The sequence below is a fragment of the Gobio gobio genome, assembly GCF_949357685.1.
Source record: "Gobio gobio genome assembly, chromosome: 2".
Classification (NCBI taxonomy): domain Eukaryota; kingdom Metazoa; phylum Chordata; class Actinopteri; order Cypriniformes; family Gobionidae; genus Gobio; species Gobio gobio.
Genome location: NC_137098.1, coordinates 18,628,316 through 18,652,793, shown reverse-complemented (window position 1 = coordinate 18,652,793; position 24,478 = coordinate 18,628,316). Strand labels below are relative to the sequence as shown.

The window sequence follows — 24,478 nt, the reverse complement described above, 5'->3', positions numbered from 1 at the left end:
GGAGTGATTGTTGGCATGCCGTGTCTATAACTAGGCGTGAATCTCATGATTCAGTACAAAAGTGCAGTTTTATGAAAAAAGAAAGACAACAGTGGAGACAGAGATAGGGGCCCAGAAAGAGAACAAGTGAACAGAATTAGCATTTTCACTCCTTTAAAGAAGAGGAACTCCAGATTTGTGTAAATTCAGGCCAAGAATTCAGCTTCAGTCTCATTCAGAACAAACAAACAATAGGCTAAATAAACAGACACATAATTATGCAAAGTGCATATCAATGATGCTATGTTTGACACAAAACAAAAATAAACTTACCCTGCCAGAAAGCATGGAACAGGATAAAGCAGGGGCACTTGAATAGTGTGTATTTCTACAGCCCTCTTATAAGACAAAACACATGAAATACAAAATAATTACAAAAGGCAGATGTCAATGAGGAAAATTAATAAATATTATGGTGTAACAAGTTAGGACAGAAAACTACAACTGAAATGTAAATTTGAGTTTTAAAATAGGCTATGGGGGAAATGAGTAAACGTGAAAACAAAACATAAATGTTTAAATGCCTAAACAGCTACATTGCTTTAATCAGTAACATTTCATTTTATATTAATCATGTTTTTATTATTATTAAAAACTTTTTCTATGTTTATTCATATAATAAATAGCATTAGTTCAGCTCAATATCTCCACATGCATATATTTAATACACATTCCCTGTCAGTCTTTCATTTGCTGAAATGCACTTTATTGGTTCAGAAAAGAAAAGCCTAACAGTTCTTTCCAGATTTAACCCATGGAGCGCTGAAATGGAAAGACAGGCCTACATCCAGCAATCTAAGACCTTATTTTTAATGCAAAAGCGGCCATTTGTCAGCTCGTTATGAGGCTTGATATTGCAAACTGGTATTTCTTACAATATTATTTTAATATACTGTCGAAATTATAAACGCGCTGGTTTGTAGCGCAAATAGTTACTGTTCATTGTAGGCTACTACTAAGAGAAAATAGCTCACTTCCGCATTGCAAAGTAAGGTAGTTTCTGCTAAAGGAATAAATGATCCCCATAAAATATTGGGCTGACAAGGATATTGTATTTTCTTCAAAAAACAAACAAACAAGAGAATTAAGCATTTCAGTGCATGTGTTTGTCTGCTCACAAAGAATAGGCCTAGGCGTTGGTGGAGTAAACACTGAACGAGAAGGGACATAAATAACTTTGTTTAGGTCTGTTTGAATCGTACAAAAATAAAGAGGGCACGCTAGAGGGCAGTATTTGCTAAGGTAAATATGACTTGTGTCAAGACATTTCTTTTTCAAAATACAAATGAAACGCCTGCCTCCACAAAGAAAATCAATATTTGGAAGAAGTTTTATGCTAGTGTACAGTAGCCTATGTGTTATGTGAATTTTCTTGATCAGTGAGTTCTGCGCTTATATTAAGTAGTTAGTAGCCTATGTGTCTGTACATATAGATTACAAAGAGTCCTAGTGGTAACATGGATCGCGGTACTCATAAATTCTTGTGTTTTTACTCATCTAGAATAACTTAAGACAGTGCTAGCACATTACTCTTTCGTTACCGAAGGACTATTTGTTAAGCAAACCATTATGCAAACATTTGGTCTTTGAACATTACAGTAAAGCAATGAGCACATCTTGAATTAGGCTACACATTTTCATGCATGCATCTGAACTTTTTGCCTACTTTACCATCTCGGAATGGGCTGATTTCCAGTCCAAATACAGGGATTGTGCTACGTCGTTTCAGCAGCTGGGAGTGCTATTATTTTTCTAGGTTGTTTTTTTTTTTTTACACGTAACTACAGACTATAAGCATCTACACATTCCTATCGCGTTTATACTATTATTTAACGCGATTTTTCTATAAATGAGTGAATAATAATTTATTTTTTTTGTATGCTTGGGGAAGCAACATGCAGTTTTGCTCATTTGTGGTTCCCTGGAATAAACTGATAGAAACAGTGTCTACAGAGGAAGGATGACATGCCAGGTTAAACAATATGTTCAAAATTCAATGTAGATCTGGCTACTTTGGCCTCTTGACACACAGGCAATATGTAAAGAAAAAAAAAACATACAAATATATAAATGCATAAATTAATATCTTATAAATAATCAGTAAAAAAAAATCCAGCATGACATCCTGGATCCAGAAAAAAAAACCGTTAAGATATTCTTTGCCACTTTTTCCCAATGGAAACAAGTGGCAGCCAATACATTTTACACCCTTTCACCATGAACTGAAACAAAAGTGCAGAACTGAAACTAATTAACAGTTTCTGTTTCTGAAGGTGTTTTGCTTCAACATACAATGAATAAATACCTCCACTGCATCTAAAATACATTATCAGTCAATCTTTGTCTGTCATTTTATTAAAGCTAGGGAGGTAATGGTTTACAGACTTCTTCAGTTTTGGAGCTAGTTTAATTTTGCATACAATTGTGATTAAAATAAATTGCATTTCATAAAAAAAAAAAAAAAATAAATTTTTTGTGTGTTCATGTGCTATATTATATAGCTGAATGGGTCTGCTGGCTGGATACTATTATGTAAATAAACAGAATATATAAATAAGTACCCATTAAAACATACAGGAATTGTCAAACATGCAGCATTCACTGTACTTCTATTTACTACCACCACCACAAGAAAGTTTTCTCATGTTCTCAACATGTGTGTTTAGCATACCGATATAATAAAAAAAATGTTTTATTAAAAAAATCTGAAAATGAACAATGGCATTTAGATCATGCAAAGTGAAAACAATTTTGAAGAATATATCACTCATATCATGGAATGATTTCTCCAGACCAGCTATAAGTCAATAGTGCAGCACATTCACAGTATGAACAAACGGCCTACAGAGACTGAGAAATGACCAAACGCTGGCTGTTATAATCACAGCGTCTGTCTGGTCATAAATCCTAAGTGCCTCCTACAGAGTGATTAAAACACTGACGTGCCAGTGAAGAAATAATTAGAGATCATTCGGAGAGCTCCATCCGTGTTGCTCTTTGGCTCTCGAACCACTGTGCAAACTGAACATGCTTGTTGTTTGAAAATTAATAAATCTATAAAATCTGAGGTTTTAACACTATGTTGATGAATCTCATCCAGTTAACATGATTTTGTACAAGAGTGTGTACTCAGTTATGAACCAATTTCAGTTTGGTATACCGTTACAGCCCTAGTTTTAAGATCATCTCCCCGTACTTCAATGAGTGGAGCAACAAATAGCGGGTAATATATATATTTTTTTGTTTTAAGAAAAATGTAACAATTTTTTAAAGTTTATTCTTAAAACAAGAAAAGAAAATCTACCAAAAATAAACATATATTATTTTTAAATATAATAGATATATTATCTGAAAAGTACAGTTCAGTTCAGTTTTCTGTATCAGTTATCTTCTTAAAGGATATTTATATATTTTTTATTGGAAAACAAGAAAAATACTAATATTACATTATTTTTTTAAGTGTGTAAAACCCCATAACACATGCCGGAAACTATTTGTCATAAGGTCATAAGTAAATAAATCACTACAGAGGTGAGGTAAAGTCAGCAGGTACATGATTTTAGCTTCATGATGTGTGTGTGTGTGTGTGTGTGTGTGTGTGTGTGTGTGTGTGTGTGTGTGTGTGTGTGTGTGTGTGTGTGTGTGTGTGTGTGTGTGTGTGTGTGTGTGTGTGTGTGTGTGTGTGTGTGTGTGTGTGTGTGTGTGTGTGTGTGTGCGTGTGCGTGTGCGTGTGTGTGTGTGTAAATGAGACCAGACGTTAGATAGAGATGGGGCAGGCGATGACCTTGTCCTCCAACAGGACGCTGACCACCAGGAAGACGATATAGAGCAGGAACATGATGAAGCCCAGCAGTTTGCTCATTTTCCACTTACAGGCAGCAATGGAGATGATGACGAAGATGAGCATGAGGAAGAGTAGCACGATGGCACAGAACAGGCCGTTACTACTCACCCTTACTGGGCTCATACTGTTTAAAAGGGAGAACAGAAGCCATGGGAACGGTAACCTGGGAGAAAAAAGAAATGGATGTTTAGGGCTCTGAACATCCTAAATGTGGAGAACAAAACCTTAACTTTGTTACAAAACCAAGTGTATTAAGCTTTGATGCTTAATACAGCATCCTGGAATAGAAACGCATAAATAACTACTCTGAAACTGCTCTGAAATATATGTAGTATTTCAGAAACTGCTGATCTACTGAATTTTCACACACAACTATCTCTAGGGTTTACAAAAAATGATCCGAAAAAGAAAATATTCAGTGAGCGGCAGATCTGTGGGTGAAAATGCCTGAGGTCAGAGAAGCATGGCCAGACTGGTTCAAGCTGATAAAAGTAACAGTAACTCAAATAACCACTTGTAACAAAGAGGTATGCAGGTACACGTCAAACATTGAACTTGAAGCAGCAAAATTGGACACTAGAAGATTGGAAAAACATTGCATGTGATGAGTCTCGATTTATCGAGCGGACTGCGAGGGGCGACGAGAGTATGTGGGCCGAGAGCTGTGTGAACAGAGCAAGGCCAGTCGTCCATGAGGGGCTGCCGCTTTACTTTAATTTTGTGTTTGTTTATTTTAGGATTAAAGTTTTGTTGAACGTTCGCCGGTTCCCGCCTCCTTCCCTGAACTAGTAAGGATATATATATATATATATACAAGAGCTGCAGTTTTGGAGATGCTCTGACCCAGTCGTCTAGCCATCAGAATTTGGCTCTTGTCAAACTCGCTCAAATCCTTACGCTTGCCCATTTTTCCTGCTTCAAACACATCAACTTTGAGGAAAATACCTTCATTTGGTTCCTAATATATGAGCCTATATCCAGCCTTCGCTCCCCACGTGCATCAATGAGCCATGACCCTGTCCCAGTCGTCTAGCCATCACAATTTGGCCCGTGTCAAACAAACTTTGCATATTATAAATGGTTTTACTGTCACTTTTGATCAATTTAATGCACCCTTGCTAAATAGTATTTATTTTTTTAAAAAGAAGAAGAAAAAAGAAAAATCATACCCCACAGTAATGTCGAATATGTTAGAGCCCACAGAGCTGGACACGGCCATGTCGCCCAGACCCTTGCGGGCCACAATGACACTGGTAATAAGGTCAGGGATGGAGGTTCCAGCTGCTAGAATTGTCAGGCCCATGATCTCTTCTGTAATTCCTATAGTCTCTCCAACCTGCAGAGATATTAGCACAAAATAACCAGACTAGTGAAGAAAATAACTTGGCACAGAAATATTTGGGCTCAAATATAGCTCAACATTAGTAACACACTGCCACTTGAGATCCAAGAGAGCACACTTCTATGACTATGTTTTTCTTTTCTTCCTTTAACACGCTTAAAGGGATAGTTCACCCAAAAATGAAAATTAGCCCATGATTTACTCACCCTCAAGTCATCCTAGGTGTATATGAAATTCTTCTTTCAGACAAATACAATCGGAGTTATATTACAAAAGTCCAGGCTAATCCAAGCATTAGAATTTGAATAATAGTTGCTCTGTTTTGAAGTCCATAAAAAGTGCATCTGTCCGTCAAATAACATGCTCCACACGGCTCCAGGGTGTTAATAAAGGCCTTCTGAAGCGAATCGATGCGTTTGTGTAAGAAAAATATCCATATTTAAAACTTTATCAAGTAAACTTATGACTGACTGCCTTCCCTGTTCAATTTATGGAAAAAATTGTTGAAAGTTCCCCTGCCGATCGAAAGACTAACGCGACCAGGTCCGCTCGTCATGACGTCACGTACGCATCTTGAGTTTCACTTTAAACATTCAACACTTTTCCATGGAAGGCGGTTGGTCGAAAGTTTACTTGATAAAGTTTTAAATATGAATATTTTTCTTATACAAAACGCGTCGATTCGCTTCAGAAGGCCTTATTAACACCCCGGAGCCGCGTGGAGCATGTTTTTTGACGGACAGATGCAAAGAAGAATGTCATATACACCTAGGATGACTTGGGGGTGAGTAAATTATGGGCTAATTTTCATTTTTGGGTGAACTATCCCTTTAAGTACACTTTTAATAAGGTCAAATTAAATGTTTTACTTTAAAATGCCTTTTAAGTCATTCTGTTTTAATATTTTTTTGTTTTGCTTTAAAGAAGTAGACTTATTTTGATTAATAAAATAAAATATATTAATATATTTTAAATGTTATCAATTGAAACGTGCTAAAAATGTGTAACTGAAAATATATTTAATTACATGACATACAAGTTTCAATAGAACTGACATTAAAATATATTTTAGCTTACCATAAATGCTTGTCAAGTACATTCAGCAGTACACTTTAAACATATTACAAAGACAATAGAAGAAATTATGAAAATGTACGTTTATGTAAAGATGTACTTAAGTCAAAAAAGAACTCTGAAGTTCAGCTAATTGCGCTTAATTAAAATGTAAACTATAATACATTTTCATTTAATTGTAATAAACATGTCAGAAAACATTACATTCAGTTCACACTTAAGTATATTCTTTTAAAGTATATTATTTACGTAATAAGTACTTTTTTAACAATATGCGGAAGTGCACTTTGTCGGCTGCAGCAGTCTTACCTGATGAGCCCACCAGACCATCAAGTAGGAGAATGCTGCGATCCAGCAAATCGCCCCCAGAAATGTAACAGGAAAAAACTTCTTTGAACTCTACGGAAAAAACACACACACGCACACACACAAGAAACATCTCACAGTTACATCCGTTTCCCAGCTTGTAATTGCAACAAAACTAGTCAAAAAGTACTCACAGACTTCCTGACGTCTGGCAGAGTTATCCACAAAGGGAAGACTATGGGAAGGATTATGACATACGTGAAACGCTTGCGGCAGGTATCTGGCCATGACAGGCTAAGAGGCTGATCCTCCTCCTCATCTTCTTCACCCTGATTGGAGAGAAATGTGTGAAATGTGAGCATTTCTAATTATCTCCAACACGCACACACACAAACAACTCTAACACATTCGATTGGGTCCCTGCTTCTTCAATTAAAGGTTGTGTAAATCCTACGGGATGGAGGCAGTCCTGCCAGAACATGCCATATTTAAAGACAGCTATAAACAAGGGTTATTATAGTTAACTAAAACCATAAAAACATTTGCATTACTTGAAATAAAATAAATTATTAAAATATTTCAAGGCAACATTTCTCATTTTCATTAAGTTTAATTGTAAATAACTAAACTAAAACTAAACAAAATGTAAAAAAAATGACACTAAAAAACAATAACTAATAAAAATGTCAAAAACACAACTAAATGATTAAAACTTTAACTTAAATTAAAACGAAAATGGAAAATATAAAAATATTTAAAATATGAATACAAACTATAATAGTATTTCAATGATACTAAAATAACACTGAAACACAACAAAATGAATAAATATATGATATATAAAATAATGTTTTCTACTTATTTTTTTGTTGTTGTTAAAATTGTATAGAGCCGCTAACCGAGGTATGAATATATTTTTAAAACAATAATTGATGGCGCAATACGTGCAGTTCCCATTTATTCCTCAAAGTGGCAATGTCTGATACACAATGATGACGGGATGTTTCATTCATTACTGTAAGCAGAAAAAGTCTCGGTTATGACTGTAACACTTGTTCCCTGAGAAGGGAACTCGCACTGCATCATAGCATTGACCCTTTAGGAAGTTGGGAACACCTCTGCATGATTGTGTCTGAAGCACGTGTGTGAAATCAGTCCAATGACGAAACGGAACGTCACATAACTATCTGTAGAAGTTAACCCTGACTCGGAGAACCCTGGAAATGTGAAAAGGGTCCACTGCGGCAGTTAAAGATCCATCCATTTTAGATATACACCAATCAGGCAAAACATTATGACCGAATAACATGAATAACACTGATTATCACTTCATCACGGCACCTGTTAGTGGGTGGGCTATATTAGGAAACAAGAGGATATATTGTCCTCAAAGTTGATGTGTTAGAAGCAGGAAAAATGAGAGTTTGACATGAGATTTGAGCGAGTTTGACAAGGGCCAAATTGTGATGGCTAGACGCCTGGGTCAGAGCATCTCCAAAACTGCAGCTCTTCTGGGGTGTTTCCGATCTGCAGTGGTCAGTATCTATCAAAAGTGACATCATGACATCAAAAGTCCAATGCCAACACAATATTAGGTCATAATGTTATGCCTGATCGATGTAGATCAGGGTCGCTAAAAACCCAGATATTTAGGCTATTAATGATTGGAGAAACATCAATGCATTTAAGGGTTAAAATATTTACTAAAATTAAAGTGAAAATGGAAAAAAATCCTAATTCATAATATTAATAAAAACTATAATAGTAAAAGCACTAACATAACGCTGCTATAAACCCAACTGCCCCATCACCCTCAGAAATCAACAGCCAGGCATTTGAAAGTGTGTTACAGTGAGCAGAACGGAGACCCTCAGAGACGCACTGTCAGCCTCCTCACCATAACCACTGTGATGGAAGTCACTGAGACGGAGCAAAAACAAAAGCGTGAACTTATTGGGAAGCTCCTTCTGTCTCTCGTGTTCTCGTTCTTTCTCTTTCACCACATTTCTCTTTTAAGGCTAGTCAAAAACAGGTGCACTGAGTATGTCGAGTGTACGTGTGTTTGACAATTAATGTAAGAAATGTGTGTGTTTTCCCTTTTAAGGGCACTGGAGTGGTTACTATGGTGATGAGTTTTCCTGAAGGAGGAGAGTTTGTAGTGAAGCGTGATGAATCTGAAATAAAATCCAATGCTTACAGAAATCTTCGACTAACAGAGGTCAAACAGACCTGTATTGATGACCGTGATTTTGCCTAGTAGGACATAGCGGTGTTCTTTCATGCATGGTGTCCACATTTAGGGACAGTTAATTTAACTCCATTTAGGGTTCATTTATCTTGGTAATTCTCTCCAAACCACTTGAGGGCAGTGTCAGTAGATTGACAGCAAAATGTTAACAGTGGCTACTGTCTTGTATCCCAAATATTCATTGCTTGATGACATCATTAATCCAAGATGGCTGACAGCAATAGCCATGTGCCAAATGCCCCAGGCATATCTGTGAAAAACTTTTACATAAGGTAAAAAGGTACATACTGAGACAAATTTGCCTTTTGCCTACCAAACAGGGACAGCACAGGTCAAGCACTCAGTTCAGAATAACAGAGAATATCCCAGAGGACAGTGTGTGTGACAGTGACCGCAATGATGAGGAGTGTGTGCCAGCAAAGCCCAACCCATATTGCTATTAGGTTTCCACATATATGTAACTAGCATTATAGTTCCTACACTATGTGTTTTATCGTTGTTATATTGTAATATTAATGTTTTAAATATCTGAGCTGTTATGCATAGCATAAAATGATATAATAAAAGCACAATATTCCATATTGTAATCTGAGGCTTTTTGTCCCATTTTACGCCTTTGTTGCATGGTGTCCACATAAAACTGAATTTTGTAAAAATTAAAATGGATTTCAATTTTAGCATCATATTAAAGTAATAAAAAGAATCTTTAAAAAATCTAGATGTTTTCCATAATTCATGCATGAAAGGGTTAAACACTATTCATGTCAAAAAAACATAGTCCCAATCTTAAGTACTGACTACCCTTAAAATCAAAGCAAAATTACCAATTACGAAAGATATTTCTGATTGCTTGGTAAAAATGTTGTTCTAGGACCAATATTTGGTCAAATAAAAGTCACAGTCATGTATTACTCTAGCTATAAATAGCTACAAATTTAATTTAATTAATTTGATGTGGATATATGTGCAAAAGTTTCATTTTAAGATCTTTAGACTGCTTAATTTAACAAGATTATTAATCACTTTGGCATATAATGACACCGTGTACAATGGCTAATTGTCGCCCTTCTGAAATTGAATGTGCACTTGTAGTGTCTTTCAAAAATTAAAATTCCAACATATTCAAATTTTTTTACATATAATACAATATTAATGAAAAAAGGCCACTTAAATACACTCAAAGAGTACACTTTCACGACAATGTACACTAGTGCACTTTATAAATGTTCACTTTGTAATAATGTCAAATACAATTTTTATTTTAAAGTACATTTTGTAATCAAAGTTTTAATATTTTTTTGCCGTGCTTCAAAAAAGTACTTATTTTGATGTGTTGACTAACATATAGGAATGTGACGGTATCAAATTTTCATGTTGTGATAATTGCTGAAGCGGTTCACGTTTCGTATTATCACAATGATGAAATAAGTTGCAAAAAAGAGTTGTCATAACAGGTTGAATAACTTTTTTCTTATAACAAAAAGAACTCTGAACATATAAATACAATAAAGCAATACAAAAAATTGATTAAATAAATTAAAGAGCAAAACAATTATAAAGAACAAAAGTCATGGCCCACTTTACAATAATGCATTAACTAACGTTAACAATAACTACATTTGTTACAGAAGTTATTATTCTTTAACTTCAGTTAAAATACATTGTTAGTTCATGTTAGCTCAAGTCCATTAAACAATATGGTTACAACTTTTGATTTTAATAATATAGTATTGTTGAAAGGAACATTAACTAAGATTAATACATTCTTTAGAAGTATTTCTATTGTCAGTTTATCTTTTCACCTTCTTCTTGTTGAATTATGTTAGTTTAACAAAATCATCTTCTGTTGCACATATAGGTAATCATACATCTAATAATGTCTAATTACGTCTAATTATGGTTGCAGACGTTCAGTCAGCTTGCTCTCAAATGTTCACGGACCAGCTTTGACCGTTCCAATATGGTGGATGGCTTATGTATCATGGCCCATATAAACAGCCACTGAGGCATTAATGTATGTATATATATATGCAGCCAACAGTCTGTGGGTGCGACGTCTGAGGCTGAGACTAGTTAAATGCAGATTTAACAGCTCTGAGATATGAAATACATGAATGTGCAAATACTGTATGTAATTTAACCTTTTTTTTTTGCATGGACTCACGCGGACTAAAATGTGGATTGTGCTAACAGACTATTTTCAAAAGTATATTTTGCAAATAAAATGTGAATTTTATTTGGTTTATATTTTTTTATTTTAATTATAAAATCTTGTCCTCCACAATTGCAGTCAAATCTCACTGTGTGAATAGTCACTGTGTAAGACCTTTGTTCATCTTCGGAACACAAATTAAGATATTTTTGTTGAAATCCGATGGCTCAGAAAGGCCTCCATTGGCAGCAATGTAATTTTCACTCACAAGACACATAAAAGGTACTAAAGACGTTGTTACAAAGTCCATCTCACTACAGTGGTTCTACAATAATTTTATCAAGTGACGGGAATAGTTTTAGTGCGCAAACAAAAAAATCAAAATTTGATTTTGTACCACTGTAGTGAGATGGATTTTGTAATGACTCTTTAGTACCTTTTATGGGTCTTGTGAGTGCAAATTACATTGCTGCCAATGGAGGCCTATCTGAAGCCTTTCTGAGCCATCGGATTTCAACAAAAATATCTTAATTTGTGTTCCGAAGATGAACAAAGGTCTTACGGGTGTCGAACGACATGAGGGTAAGTAATTAATGACAGAATTTTCATTTTTGGGTGAACTAACACTTTAAGAATTCCATAAAAATGTTTTTTACAAATGGACAGTAAATATTATTTAGTTTACAGCTGTGCTTCTGGCTGTATAGAGTCTTGATAAATAACACCAACTTTTCCTTTCACTTTGGTACAAATGTGACCTTTCTTCAAGTAAAAATAGCTGCTTGTTGAGATCCTTTTGAGTTTTTTATGTCACCTTCAGCTGAAGTGTTTGTGTGTGTCTGTGTGTCATGGGATGGCGTCCTGCAGGAGCAGAATAATTATCAGGACAGCACACTCATGAACACTCCTGCAGGTGTGAATAGAGCAGTGCAGCCTCCTGACAGACGCAGAGGGGAAACTGCAAGAGAGGGACGGAGCATTTCAAATACAGGAAAAAACAGGAAAATGACAGGAGAGACGAGGCAACTGAGATAAAGAAAAGAATGCAGCGCAGGTGACTGTGAAAAAGTAGGCGAAGGATAGTTGCTACAAAAGTACTATAAACCAGGTTTTTCAAACTGGGTTCTGGGACCCCCAGGGGGTGCATGTATTTTTTTTTTATAATATGTTTATATATTTTGTGTATAATGTTTATATAATATTATGCTTATATTTGTCACAAGAACAAGACAACATAGAGGTTACATTCACAACAAGGTCTTCATTTGCAGGTATGTCAGAGATGCAAGTGATGCAAGCAGGTGAGTAAATGAGTTCAATGATGGACTTGAGACTCTTATCTGAATGAATAGCCGTTCTTTGTCTTGCAGATGCTGGCTGGTGTGACTAATGTGGCAAATGACTGAAGGACACTGAAGACTGGATGATGACAGGTAAGTAATCCAAGGTGTGTAGTAAGGTAAGAAGCTCCATAGGGAACAACACAGGTAAGTATTCACAGGTAAGTAGCATAAATAGATACAGGGAGCCTTAGTCGTAGACCACATAGATGTAAGCCGTCCTATTCATTGACCAGACCATACAAAGCATGTGTGTTTGGTGCTGGCTTTTATGGAGGAACTGATGAGGCTGATGGTAGACAGGTGTGGTGATTGTGGAGTGTGTACAGGTGATAGCAAGAAAGGATTATGGGAGGCGTAGTGTGCTCTGGTGATAGGCATGGTGATTGGAGATCATGACAGTACCTCCCCCCCCCCTCCCCTTCCAGCGACCTCGCGCAAAACAGAATCCAGCCATGGAGGATGGTCGGGAGTCCAGGAGCTGTGGCAGGTGACAAGTAGGTGAACAGAGAGATACGGCCAGATCAGAAAGCCTTCAGAATGATACCGGCAACCTAGGAAACCAGGGAGGTGACGTAGTTCAGGGAGCCATGCCTGTGAAGGTAGCTCAGGGGGCCATGGTGGTAGGTACCATGGTGGGTCCTAGTATAATGGCCATGACATAAGTAGTCCCAGGCAACATCCAGGATAGTGGAAAACTCTAATTTGGTGGCCATGTTGGTTGAGGACTCTGGTGGTAGAGTAGGTACTGTGCTGAGCTCTGGGACAAGAGCAGGCTCTGGGCTGAGCTCTGGGACAAGAGCAGGCACTGGGCTGAGCTCTGGAATGGACTCTAAGCTGAACTCTAGAGTGTGAGTGGGTTCTTGAGCTGACTGATGGTTTAGAGCATACTCTGGAGCAGACTCTTGGTCTTGGGGGAATTCTCGTACGGACTCAAGGACTGGAGGAAAATATAGAGTTAACCCTCTCGAGTCGGCCGTCGCACCGGCGTGATTGGCTTGCTTTTTTTCTTATCAGTGCCAAAGAGACTCAAATAACTCGTCATTTTTTTATCATTCAGGTAAGTGTTATACATCATTATAATCTGTTAAGTTTCTATTTTTTTGTGTACAGTCACAATAAAAACAAATTGTTGTGCTCTTTGCAAAATAAGGGAAACAAACTTGATTTGCGATCTTCAGCCTCTCTCTCAATGATGTCTAATCTGATTCTCTTCAGAAAATGACCTCTAGCTTAGTGAGAACTTGACACACAAGCATGAGACAAATGTCTAAAGAAACGTTGAAATGTCAGGTTTTAAATCATGTAAATCAAAATGAAAACAAATATTCGGTGTTTATGTAATCTGTGTGAAAAGTGGGAGATATCAGTCAACTCATTATTGCCTCATTACCAACACACACATCAGCTCATGCAAACACAACTAGTGAAGCTATGGTTCAGATACATCGCTTTGAGTAATAATCCTGGAATAATTCTCCTCACGGAAAGCTGATTCAGAGCTCATTGTAAGGTAGGCTAAGTTTAAAAGGCTCAGTTAGCATCTGTGAATATCAAACGCAAAAAGACTGTTTAAATATAAATCCTGATGCAACATGACGCAAGACTGTTTAGACAAGATTTATTTGGCCTGTTTTAGTTTTTTATAAATTGTATCTTAATTTTAATCAATGTTTTTAATATAGTTGCTTCTTATTAAGTCAATATAACAGACAATAGCCTTAGCGCTGCATTGCACGCGTCTCATAAATGAACTTAAGATGGAAATGATATTTGAGTATTAATTGCCTTTTTTACAGTGAAGTTTGTTTTGTATAAATTGTATCTTCATTTTAATCAATGTTTTTAAAACGAATTTTGCTTCATATTGATGTTTAAATATTATACCCTTTGTTGTTTTTTTTGTTTATTTTTTAGAAAGTTAATTGCTTTCTTTAAACTGAATTTCATTTTGTAAAAATTGTATCTTAATTTTAATCAATGTTTTTAATATATTTTATTTAATATAACAGACTGGTATAATACATATATTAGTATATTTGATACCAATATAGCAGACAATAGCCTTAGCGCTGGCTCATGCATTTCACGTGTTTCTGACTGAAGCTCGAAATTATATTTGAGTATTTTGTGTATTTGATCGTTTACAAATGATTCAGAAAATATTTGTTATTGAAATGACTGGGAAAAAGTGTCCCAATCAACCTAAAGTCACCATATACTATTTGAAATCATAATTGCATTGCATAATCCCAAATATTTTACTTATAACATTCATCATTACCAATTGTCACAATATTACTGTTTTTTTTTAGCTCTTCTTTCAAAAACCTTTCTGATTGAAATCTTGTTTCTTTTTTGGCAGATAATTTAGCTTGCTTTAAGTAAAAACTTTAAGTTAAAAACATTTAGATTTCCCCCCCCAGACTTTTTTTTTTTTTTTACTGTTACTGTACTTATCTAGTAAACCTAAAATCTAGTAGGCCTACCTAAAGCTCATTTATTATGCAGCTCATTATTATGCAGGTCTTTGTTTCTCATGAGTGACATTATTATTCATGTACATAAATGTTGCTCACATATTATGGTAGCCCAGTTTGTGCTGAATACAGTGTAATTACACTTTTGCCATTAATATGTTTATAAGCAACTGAAAAATGCACCAATGTCAGAGAACTTCTAAAGGGCCCCAAAACAGCTCAGACTCCTAGGGGTTAACACACAGGTGAGAGCGGGCTCCAATGCAGAATTAGGGGATAAAGTGGGCTCCAATGTAGATTCAGCGGTTAGAGTGGGATCCGATGCAGAATCTGGGGCTGGATTGGGTTCGATACTAAACTCTGGGGCTTGAGCAGACTTGTTACTGAATTCTGGGGCTGGAGCCATCTTTGTACTATGCTCAGGGGCTGGAGGAATCGCTAGACTGGTCAGGAGCTGAAGCCTTCACTGGACTCTGGTCAGGGGCTGTTATCAGGGGCTGGAATGGGCCTGTAATTAAACTCTGGGGCTGGAGCGGACTCTGGACTGAACTCAGGGACTGGAGCCATCACTGTACCGTGGTCAGGAGCTGAAGCCTTCACTGGACTCTGATCAGGGGCTGGCGCCATTACTAGACTGTGGTCAGGGGCTAGAGCCATCAATGGGCTGTACTAAGGGTCTGGAGCTGAAAACAAGCTGTGGTCAAGGGCCGGAGGCATCACTGTACCGTATTCAGGGGCTGGAGTCATTACTGTACTCTGATCAGGGGCTAGAGCCATCACTGGACTCTGGTCAGGGGCTTGAGCTGACACTGGACTGGGATCAGGGGACATGAGCATATCATAATTATTCAGGTAAACAGTAGAAGCAAGTTCCAGGAAATCCTTTGCATACCCTTTAACTGGACGGCCATCTTGAGTGCAGGAATACAACAGATCAATCTGGGGATTTAGTATGCTTATACTGTAAACGGTTATGGTCTGGTCTTCTGTCACAAGAACAGAAGAAGACGACACAGAGGTAATGTTGACAATATAGATGTCTTACACTTTCACTACCAAATGTGGTATTATTATTTTTTTCAGATAATTTTATTATGTTATTACTGTAGCATTTGGATGTGATCAAGATGCTTGATTGTGCTTTAGGCGTTGTAAAATTCTTCCCCTTTGCGTTTGTTCACACTAAATCACCAGCTTGACTCCAAAATGTCTGCAGATAACGGTCGCTACAGAAGATCGTTATCACCCTAGCTGTCCTTGTGGATGCTGTCTAGGAGATGCTCCACCACTCTCTCAAACTTCAAAGGCATTCCAGAGAGGAGAGAGAAAACTCCTCATCACCAGCCATGTGGTCCAGAAACTACTACAAACTTGCAATACATATAGAAAAGAACATTGGCTCCATTTTACCCACAATCAAACTGTTGTAGTAACTTAGTATCACTCTGTAAGTCAGGTTAATGAATGTTCAAATGCTGATATCCAGGTAAAACTAATTATGAACTCTTTATAATTACTTATATATTTTTCCCTTTTGTGCTCATTTGCTACAACACACACACGCACACATATATATATATATATATATATATATATATATATATATATATATATATATATATATATATATATATATATATATATATATATATATATATATATATATATATATATATATATATATATATACAGTGCATCCGGAAAGTATTCACAGCGCTTCACTTTTTCCACATTTTGTTATGTTACTGCCTTATTCCAAAATGGATTAAAAAAATTCCCATCGATTCTACAAACAATACCCCACAATGACAACGTGAAAGAAGTTTGTTTGAAATCTTAGCAAATTTATAAAAAAAAATAATAATAAAAAAAAATTACTTGTACATAAGTATTCACTGCCTTTGATCAATACTTTGTTGAAGCACCTTCGGCACTAACTACAGCCTCAAGTCTTTTTGAGCATGATGCTACAAGCTTGGCACACCTATTTTTGGTCAGTTTCTCCCATTCTTCTTTGCAGGATCTCTCAAGCTCCATCAGGATGGATGGGGAGCGTTGGCGCACAGCCATTTTCAGATCTCTCCAGAGATTTTCAATCGGGTTCAATTCTGGGCTCTGGCTGGGCCACGCAAGGACATTCACCGAGTTGTCCCGTAGCCACTTCTTTGTTATCTTGGCTGTGTGCTTAGGGTTGTTGTCCTGTTGAAGATGAACCTTCACCCCAGTCTGAGGTCCAGGGCGCTCTGGAGCAGGTTTTCATCAAGAATGTCTCTGTACATTGCTGCATTCATCTTTCCCTCGATCATGTCTAGTCTCCCAGTTCCTGCCACTGAAAAACATCCCCACAGCATGATGCTGCCACCACCATGCTTCACTGTAGGGATGGTATTGGCTAGGTGATGAGCGGTGCCTGGTCTTCTCCAGACATGATGCTTGCTATTCAGGCCAAAGTTCAATCTTTGTTTCATCAGACCAGAGAATTTTGTTTCTGATGGTCTGAGAGTCTTTCAGGTGACTTTTGGCAAACTCCAGGCAGGCTGTCAGATGGTGAACCTGTGCCCAGACATGACCAACGTATGACCATGAAGTGTCTGCAGAGACCATGTCAATTAGACTCCCCTGCAATTGCCTCACAGACACAGCATCCTCAATCAAACCGTCTCTGGTGTGACAACTACAATCTTTCGAATATTCCTATTTAATAATTGTTTTTTAATAATTGTTTAATCGTTATGTCATATTCTGCCCACATATAAATCTGCCCACATTGTCACTGTATGATAATTGAAATGAGCTAGATGACATCACCATTTTCTCTGGAGCTGCTGTACGGCCGAATAAAATTATGTTGCATTATTTTCCTATTTATTATAATAATCAATAATAATAATAATAATTATTATTACTATTATTATTATTATAACACAGTTTAATACTGTGAAGCTGCTTTGAAACAATCTGCATTATAAAAAGCGCTATATAAATAAAGTTGACTTGACTTGACTGTCATGTGCCTTTTACTGGGGAGTGGCTTCTGTCTGGCCACTCTACCATACAGTCCTGATTGATAGAGTGCTGCAGAGATGGTTGTTCTTCTGGAAGGTTCTCCTCTCTCCACCGAGAAACACTGGAACTCTGTTAGAGTGACCATCGCATTCTTGGTCACCTCCCTGACTAAGGCCCTAAGCTCTAGGAAGAGTCCTGGTAGTTCCAAACTTCTTCCATTTACGGATGATGGAGGCCACTATGCTCATTGGGACCTTCAGTGCTGAAGAAATGTTCTGTACCCTTCCCCAGATCTGTGCCTTGATACAATCCTGTCTCAGAGGTCTACAGAAAATTCCTTGGACTTCATGGCTTGGTTTGTGCTCTGACATGCACTGTTAACTGTGGGACCTTGTATAGACAGGTGTGTGCCTTTCCAAATCATATCCAATCATCTCAAGGATGATCAGTGGAAACAGAATGCACCTGAGTTAAATTTTTAAGTGTCATGGCAAAGGCTGTGAATACTTATGTACTTGTGATTATTTCATTTTTTATTTGTAATACATTTGCAAAGATTTCAAACAAACTTATTTCACGTTGTCATTATGGGGTATTGTTTGTAGAATTGAGGGAAAAATATTTGTATATATTAAACAATTTTAAATATATTTTAAAATAAGGCTGTAACATAACAAAATCTGGCGCTGTGAATACTTTTCGGATGCACTGTATATTTTCCTTATATGACCTTCTAGGGTCATAGGGCTGGAGCCTATCCCAGTTTCTCTGGCCAGGGGCAGGGGAAAGCACCCTGGACAGATAGCCAGTATATCACAGGGCTCTCACACAGAAACACAATAACACACAGGCAATTTTGTCTGTCCAATTTACCTAACCTGCATGTCTTTGGACTGTGGGGGAAACCCACGCTGAAACGGGAAGAACATGCAAATTCCACATAGAAAGGATGCTCAGCAAAAGTTTTTCAATAACAGAACAATACGTAAAAGTATGGTATTTGGGGTAAAAGGTGACCCTGCTGCTGGGGCTAAAGGCACAATAATCACAATATACAATCAATAACACAATAAACAGATGGCTGACTGTTCCATTTGACATGCTTAGATTCAGATGGTAAATATCATAAATTAAAGGAGGGATGAAATGCTGTTTCATGCATACTGAGCTTTTTACACTGTTAAAGACTTGAATTTCCATCCTAAACATGGACAGAGTAAAAAAAAAAAAGTTGGACGTTTGATTGAGCATTTCTGTGCCAAAAATACTCCTTCCGGTTTCTCTTAAGTTTCGGAACGTTTTTTTTTCGAGTATGGGTATATGTGACGTCAGATGGGGCGGAATGTCCTTGTACGGGCCGTACGGGCTCTTCTCCTGGAAGGGTGCCCACGCGACTAGAGCGAGAGAGCAAACGCTTTAGGGAAGCCGGTTGCGCTGCAGTCGCAGGACTTCACGAAATCAACAATCACCAAAGATGTGTGTTTTTGGTTGTCATGGCAAGACAATCATGTTTTTACGGAGCAGCAACAGAGTTGTGCAAGTGTTTGTTTGTTCCCTGAATTTTGGCGACGGTGGTTTATAAACAAGGTACAGTTCAACTCCGGATTTGTAGCTCGCCTAATGCTGAAAGATGGAGTAATCCCAGCGATTAAGGTTCATGGTCGTGTGTTGGTAGCAGGCGGTGAGTAAAAATGCTTCAAATGTCTTTGTGTTGTTAGCTATCGATTCCATTGTTTTTCTATGTAAACATGCATAGCTCAACGCAATAGCTGCGCGCTCGTCATTCTTTAGCTCCGCCCGAACAATACACCCCCAGCCGCTCAGCTTTTTTCGGAAAGACTCTGTACAGCGTATCTTTCTTTTATAAATATAATAAAACTAAAGACTTTTCGGAGATATGAAAGATGCAATACTACTCTATAGGTACTCAAGATTGACATGAGATTGACTGAAAATTTGTGTTTCACCCCCCCTTTAAGTTGGATGTCCACCTTAGAGATAATCACCATATTTATAATGAAACCATCATATTTGAAAATATAACATTAAATATATCATATAATTACATATAATTATGTTACTACAGTAAATGTATACTAAATTATTATTGGATCTCCTTCAATGGTTTCAGAGTCTTTACTTTTTAAAATAGTTTAATATTTACAATTTATATAACACATTTTAATGACAGCACGTTTATTGAACAAAAATGTATTATTTTATTTATCAAATTTAAACAGAAATTAGTTTGCTAAAGTGATTGTTTTGAACAAGTATTAACTTAGACATTCTTGAAACATTATTTTAGCATCATTTGACCCCTTTAATTCAACAGTGAGTTGGGCAGCTTTGGTTTTATGTTTTTTTGGATATAATCTGGGTTAGTACCTGGACATCTCTTTTAGACAGCTTCTATTTGCGTCTACAGTTACTCCTGTTCAATGTGGTTCGTCCTATGTGGTGGTGTTACCCTGGATACCATAGCTCTCGTTACACCACAAAGACCCTGCCATTAACACTATTAATCACATGACAATTATAGTTTAAAAACAATGAATGCTCCCGGCAGCTAGTGAAATTACAGAAATTATTAATAACAATTTTTTAGTAAATTCCAGTACATTCCCAACCTAAAGAATGCTAAAAGAATGAATCCTCCTCTTCATCAATAATGTACATTTGATTTCCCACACATGCACTGAGAGTCGAGGGTTTACAGGACTCTCTTTGCAGGCTCCTCTCTCGTTCTCTCTTATCTCCTTTCCTTCGTTCTCTTTTTTTAGAAACGTCCAGGACAATTTGTCCAGACATAAAACAATCCTTAAAGAATGAATCCTTCTCTTCATCAATAATGTAGCATTTGCAGAGCACATGAGCAGAGAGGTAAGGGTTTGCAGGACTCGGTGGCTCCTCTTTTCCTTTCTCCTCTACAGTACAACAAAAATATGTCTAGACCTTCAGAAAAGACACCATATTCAAAGCAACACAAACAAAACGAGACAGTGAGGGTGAAAATATTTTTTTGTTCAGTATGTACTCTTTTAACTACTTTCTATGTCAGATCTGATTTTCGCTTTTTTTCTTAACTGGAAAGTTGTGAAAACCATAAGATTACAAATAAAGTAACATGTTACTTGAATTTACACCATAATACCAGACTTTTTTTCTCAGACTTCTGAGAAAAAGTCAGAATTGTGAAATTTTAAAAGAATTCTGAGAAAAAGGTCAGAATTGTGAGATAAAAACTAGTGATACAATTTTTTTTATATAAGCTTCCATAGTATTGAAAAAAGTGCTATAAAAACACATTTAACCTGACTTGCTTATGGCAATGCTTCAAGAAAGCTGATCTTAAAACCCATGTTATGTTCGTGTTGACAGACGCCAGCCTCACACCGATCTATAGCATGTGTGTGCACAGTCTATGAGTGATGGTTCTCTTGTGACCGGGTTGTCACGGTGACATTGAGAGGGTCTCTCTCTCAGCCTGCATGCATGCTGTGCCGTCTGTTCTGCTGGCATGTTGCCGTGCCAACAGGGGGCAGAGGATGAGAACGCTTCATCTTCTAAACACAGGACAGCGTGCATGTGTGAGAGAGATGAGGAGACATAGTACAGCGGGAGGGAGTTGGCTAAATGTGTCATAATAAGCGTGAGGTTTTTTTCGGTCCTGCCGTGACTTGGCCTTCACTTCTGTTTCCAAAGTCAGCGCAACGCACTTTTTTGTCCTTTTTTTGTGCTGAAATCACTGTGTGTAGTAAGTGTACAGTAGTGTGTGTGTGAGTCAGTGTTATTTTAGTATCATTGAGATACTATTATAGTTTTGACTAATTTATATTTGCATATTTTACATTTTATTTTAGTCAATTTTTTATTTTGTTGTATTTTTGTCATTTTTATAAGTTATTGTTTTTGAACACTTTCCCTGCCAGCTAATTATTTTTAAGTAGCGAGCCAGCACTGGCATATTTCATCATATTCACAAAACTTTCATGGCCACCAGAATTTGTTGTCAACATATTTACTGACATATCACTTGTGAATTACTGATAGAAATATTATAATTAAAATGTATTTGCAGTACTTCTTTATTGCACAATGCACATTTCTTAATATTAAGCCTAAAATATGTTTTAATATCACTATTAGTAAGGATAGTATGATCGCTGCATAATATCAGTCTTTAAATGCAATATATTTAAAGTACACCTAAAGTATACTTGCAATAGTTCCACTTTAGCACAATCAAATGCTTAAGTATATCTTTAGTTGGACCTCACTATTTATGGATAACTAAAGTGCATTAAGTAAAAATGACCAATTTAGCATACCAACAGTACAATTGCAGGGTATTTATATTAAGTACATAAATATGTAAATGTATTTGTAGTGTGGTTAGCATAAAATAAATGCATTTCAAATGCATTTTAGTATATTTATTTTTTCTTGGATTGTCAGTGGTGGGGGTGTCATAAATAACAGACAAATCATGTCAATGGTGGGAAAAGAGTTAAATACGTTTACATAGATTTTTTTTATTTATTCAGTTTTAGTTTAGTTATTTTAGTGCATCAAGTACAAGTAAATAAAAATAAGAAATGTTGCCTTGGCGACTAGTAGAAATTCATTTTTTTATTGTATTTCAGTCAGAGATGGAAACTCGAGTCTGCGACTTGGACTCGAGTCGCACTTAAGTCGCAAAAAAAATTACTTGTGACTTGACTTGGACTCGCGAACAACTGACCTGAGACTTGACTCGAGATTTGACTTGGACTTGACATGGACTTGAAGACTGAGATTTGTGGAAAAAATGCAAGTCTTGGCACAGCATTCCCAATTATGTTCTCTATTTACTACCCCACATGACAGCACGAAACGCCACCTTTTACTATTCATTCATTCACAAATATGTGATGTAGCAGCGAATATCACAAAACATTTCTAAACACACCAAGCCAGCGAGCGTGTGACGCATCTGAAGGCATGCAAATTCATCACCATTAGAAAACTGCTGTTAAATAAAATAACAACAAATAGTAACAATTTAGTCAAGCCTTACCTTACAAAACTCTGTCATTTAATTGAAAATCAATCTATGAATCCCAAGGGAAGCTGCAGTGTTCACAGCAGCAGAGGCTTGCTTGCGGTCCATTTTCAAGAAGTACACATCCTTTTCATGTTTTTTCCCGAAAGTAGGCTATTTGCTAACATATGCATATAATCCAGATTTCCCATGTTAATTTGCATCTGGATTGCACAAACACTTTCATACGCAATTTATGACCCTGTCCGGCTCATTTCCACGAATGAGACACGCAGATGGAAATGTTGTTCATTGTGTCGTTTACTGTAACGCTTGTGATACACAGGTTTTGTTACTGTCGGCGCTCACTGGAAGCCTACATTATCCAGCATTGCTTGAGATCTACAGCAAACTACAGCAACTCAAATAGCTCAAAATACACAGCACCTTTTTTCCCTTTGTGGTGGTTCTAAATGGTATAATTTTGTACAAAGTTGGAAAGTAATAGTAATGATTTAAGTAGTATTTTGTGTGCTTTATTATGCAATTTTAAAGTAAAAGTAATCTGTTTTGATACTTCAATATACTGTTAATTATAACAACTAGTTGAAAAAAATATTGCTAAAAATAAAACAAAGACTTGACTTGAGAATTGACTTGGACTCTAAAGACTTGAGACTTGACTTGACTTGACTTGGACCTCAGCGACTTGAAACTTGACTTGGACTTGGACCTCAAAGACTTGAGACTTGACTTGACTTGGACTGCAGGGACTTGTGAACATGTCTGATTTCTGTTAATGTTTATTCTATTTCAAGTAACATTATTTTTTATGGCTTTATTTTTAGTTAATTATAATACTCCCGTTGCATGACAACAACTCACCGCATCGCCATCCTGTCCAACGGTGCCATTCATGGGTGGAGTCATGTCCACCTCCACGCTGGAGCTGTTTGGCAGATTTTTATCTATAACACAAACAGGACAAAAGTGTGAAAAAAGTGTGTCTGCCCAAATAAATCAAATAAATGATGTATGCAAAAAATCCCAAAATAAAACCTAGGCAGGTCTAACGTACTGTAGTCTTTTGTAGTACTGTAGACATATATATCCAGTGGGGAGAACAAGTATTTGATACACTACCGATTTTGCAGGCTTGCCTACTTACAAAGCATGTAGAAGTCTGTAATTTTTTATCATAGGTACTCTTCAACTGTGAGTGACGGAATCTAAAACAAAAATCCAGAAAATCACATTGTATGATTTTTAAGTAATTAATTAGCATTTTATTGCATGACATAAGTATTTGATACAACAGAAAAGCAGAACTTAATATTTGGTACAGAAACCTTTGTTTGCAATTACAGAGATCATACGTTTCCTGTAGTTCTTGACCAGGTTTGCACACACTGCAGCAGGGATTTTGGCCCACTCCTCCATACAGACCTTCTCCAGATCCTTCAGGTTTCGGGGCTGTTGCTGGGCAATCAGGACATTCAGCTCCCTCCAAAGATTTTCTATTGGGTTCAGGTCTGGAGACTGGCTAGGCCACTCCAGGACCTTGAGATGCTTCTTACGGAGCCACTCCTTAGTTGCCCTGGCTGTGTGCTTCGGGTCGTTGTCA

General features: G+C 36.9%; 1 protein-coding gene across 1 annotated transcript in view; it reads right to left on the bottom strand.

The window, feature by feature from the left end:
• Window positions 1-3,796: 3,796 nt before the first annotated feature.
• Window positions 3,797-24,478, bottom strand: part of LOC307118062 (solute carrier family 24 member 2) — a gene marked incomplete at both ends in the record, with an annotated part of 115,650 nt that continues 94,968 nt past the window's right edge. Inside the window, 5 exons of the mRNA XM_079803416.1 lie at window positions 3,797-4,046; window positions 5,053-5,219; window positions 6,609-6,698; window positions 6,800-6,934; window positions 23,740-23,822. Coding sequence (XP_079659542.1) covers window positions 3,797-4,046; window positions 5,053-5,219; window positions 6,609-6,698; window positions 6,800-6,934; window positions 23,740-23,822 — 725 coding nt within the window. The remainder of the gene's footprint in view (window positions 4,047-5,052; window positions 5,220-6,608; window positions 6,699-6,799; window positions 6,935-23,739; window positions 23,823-24,478) is intronic.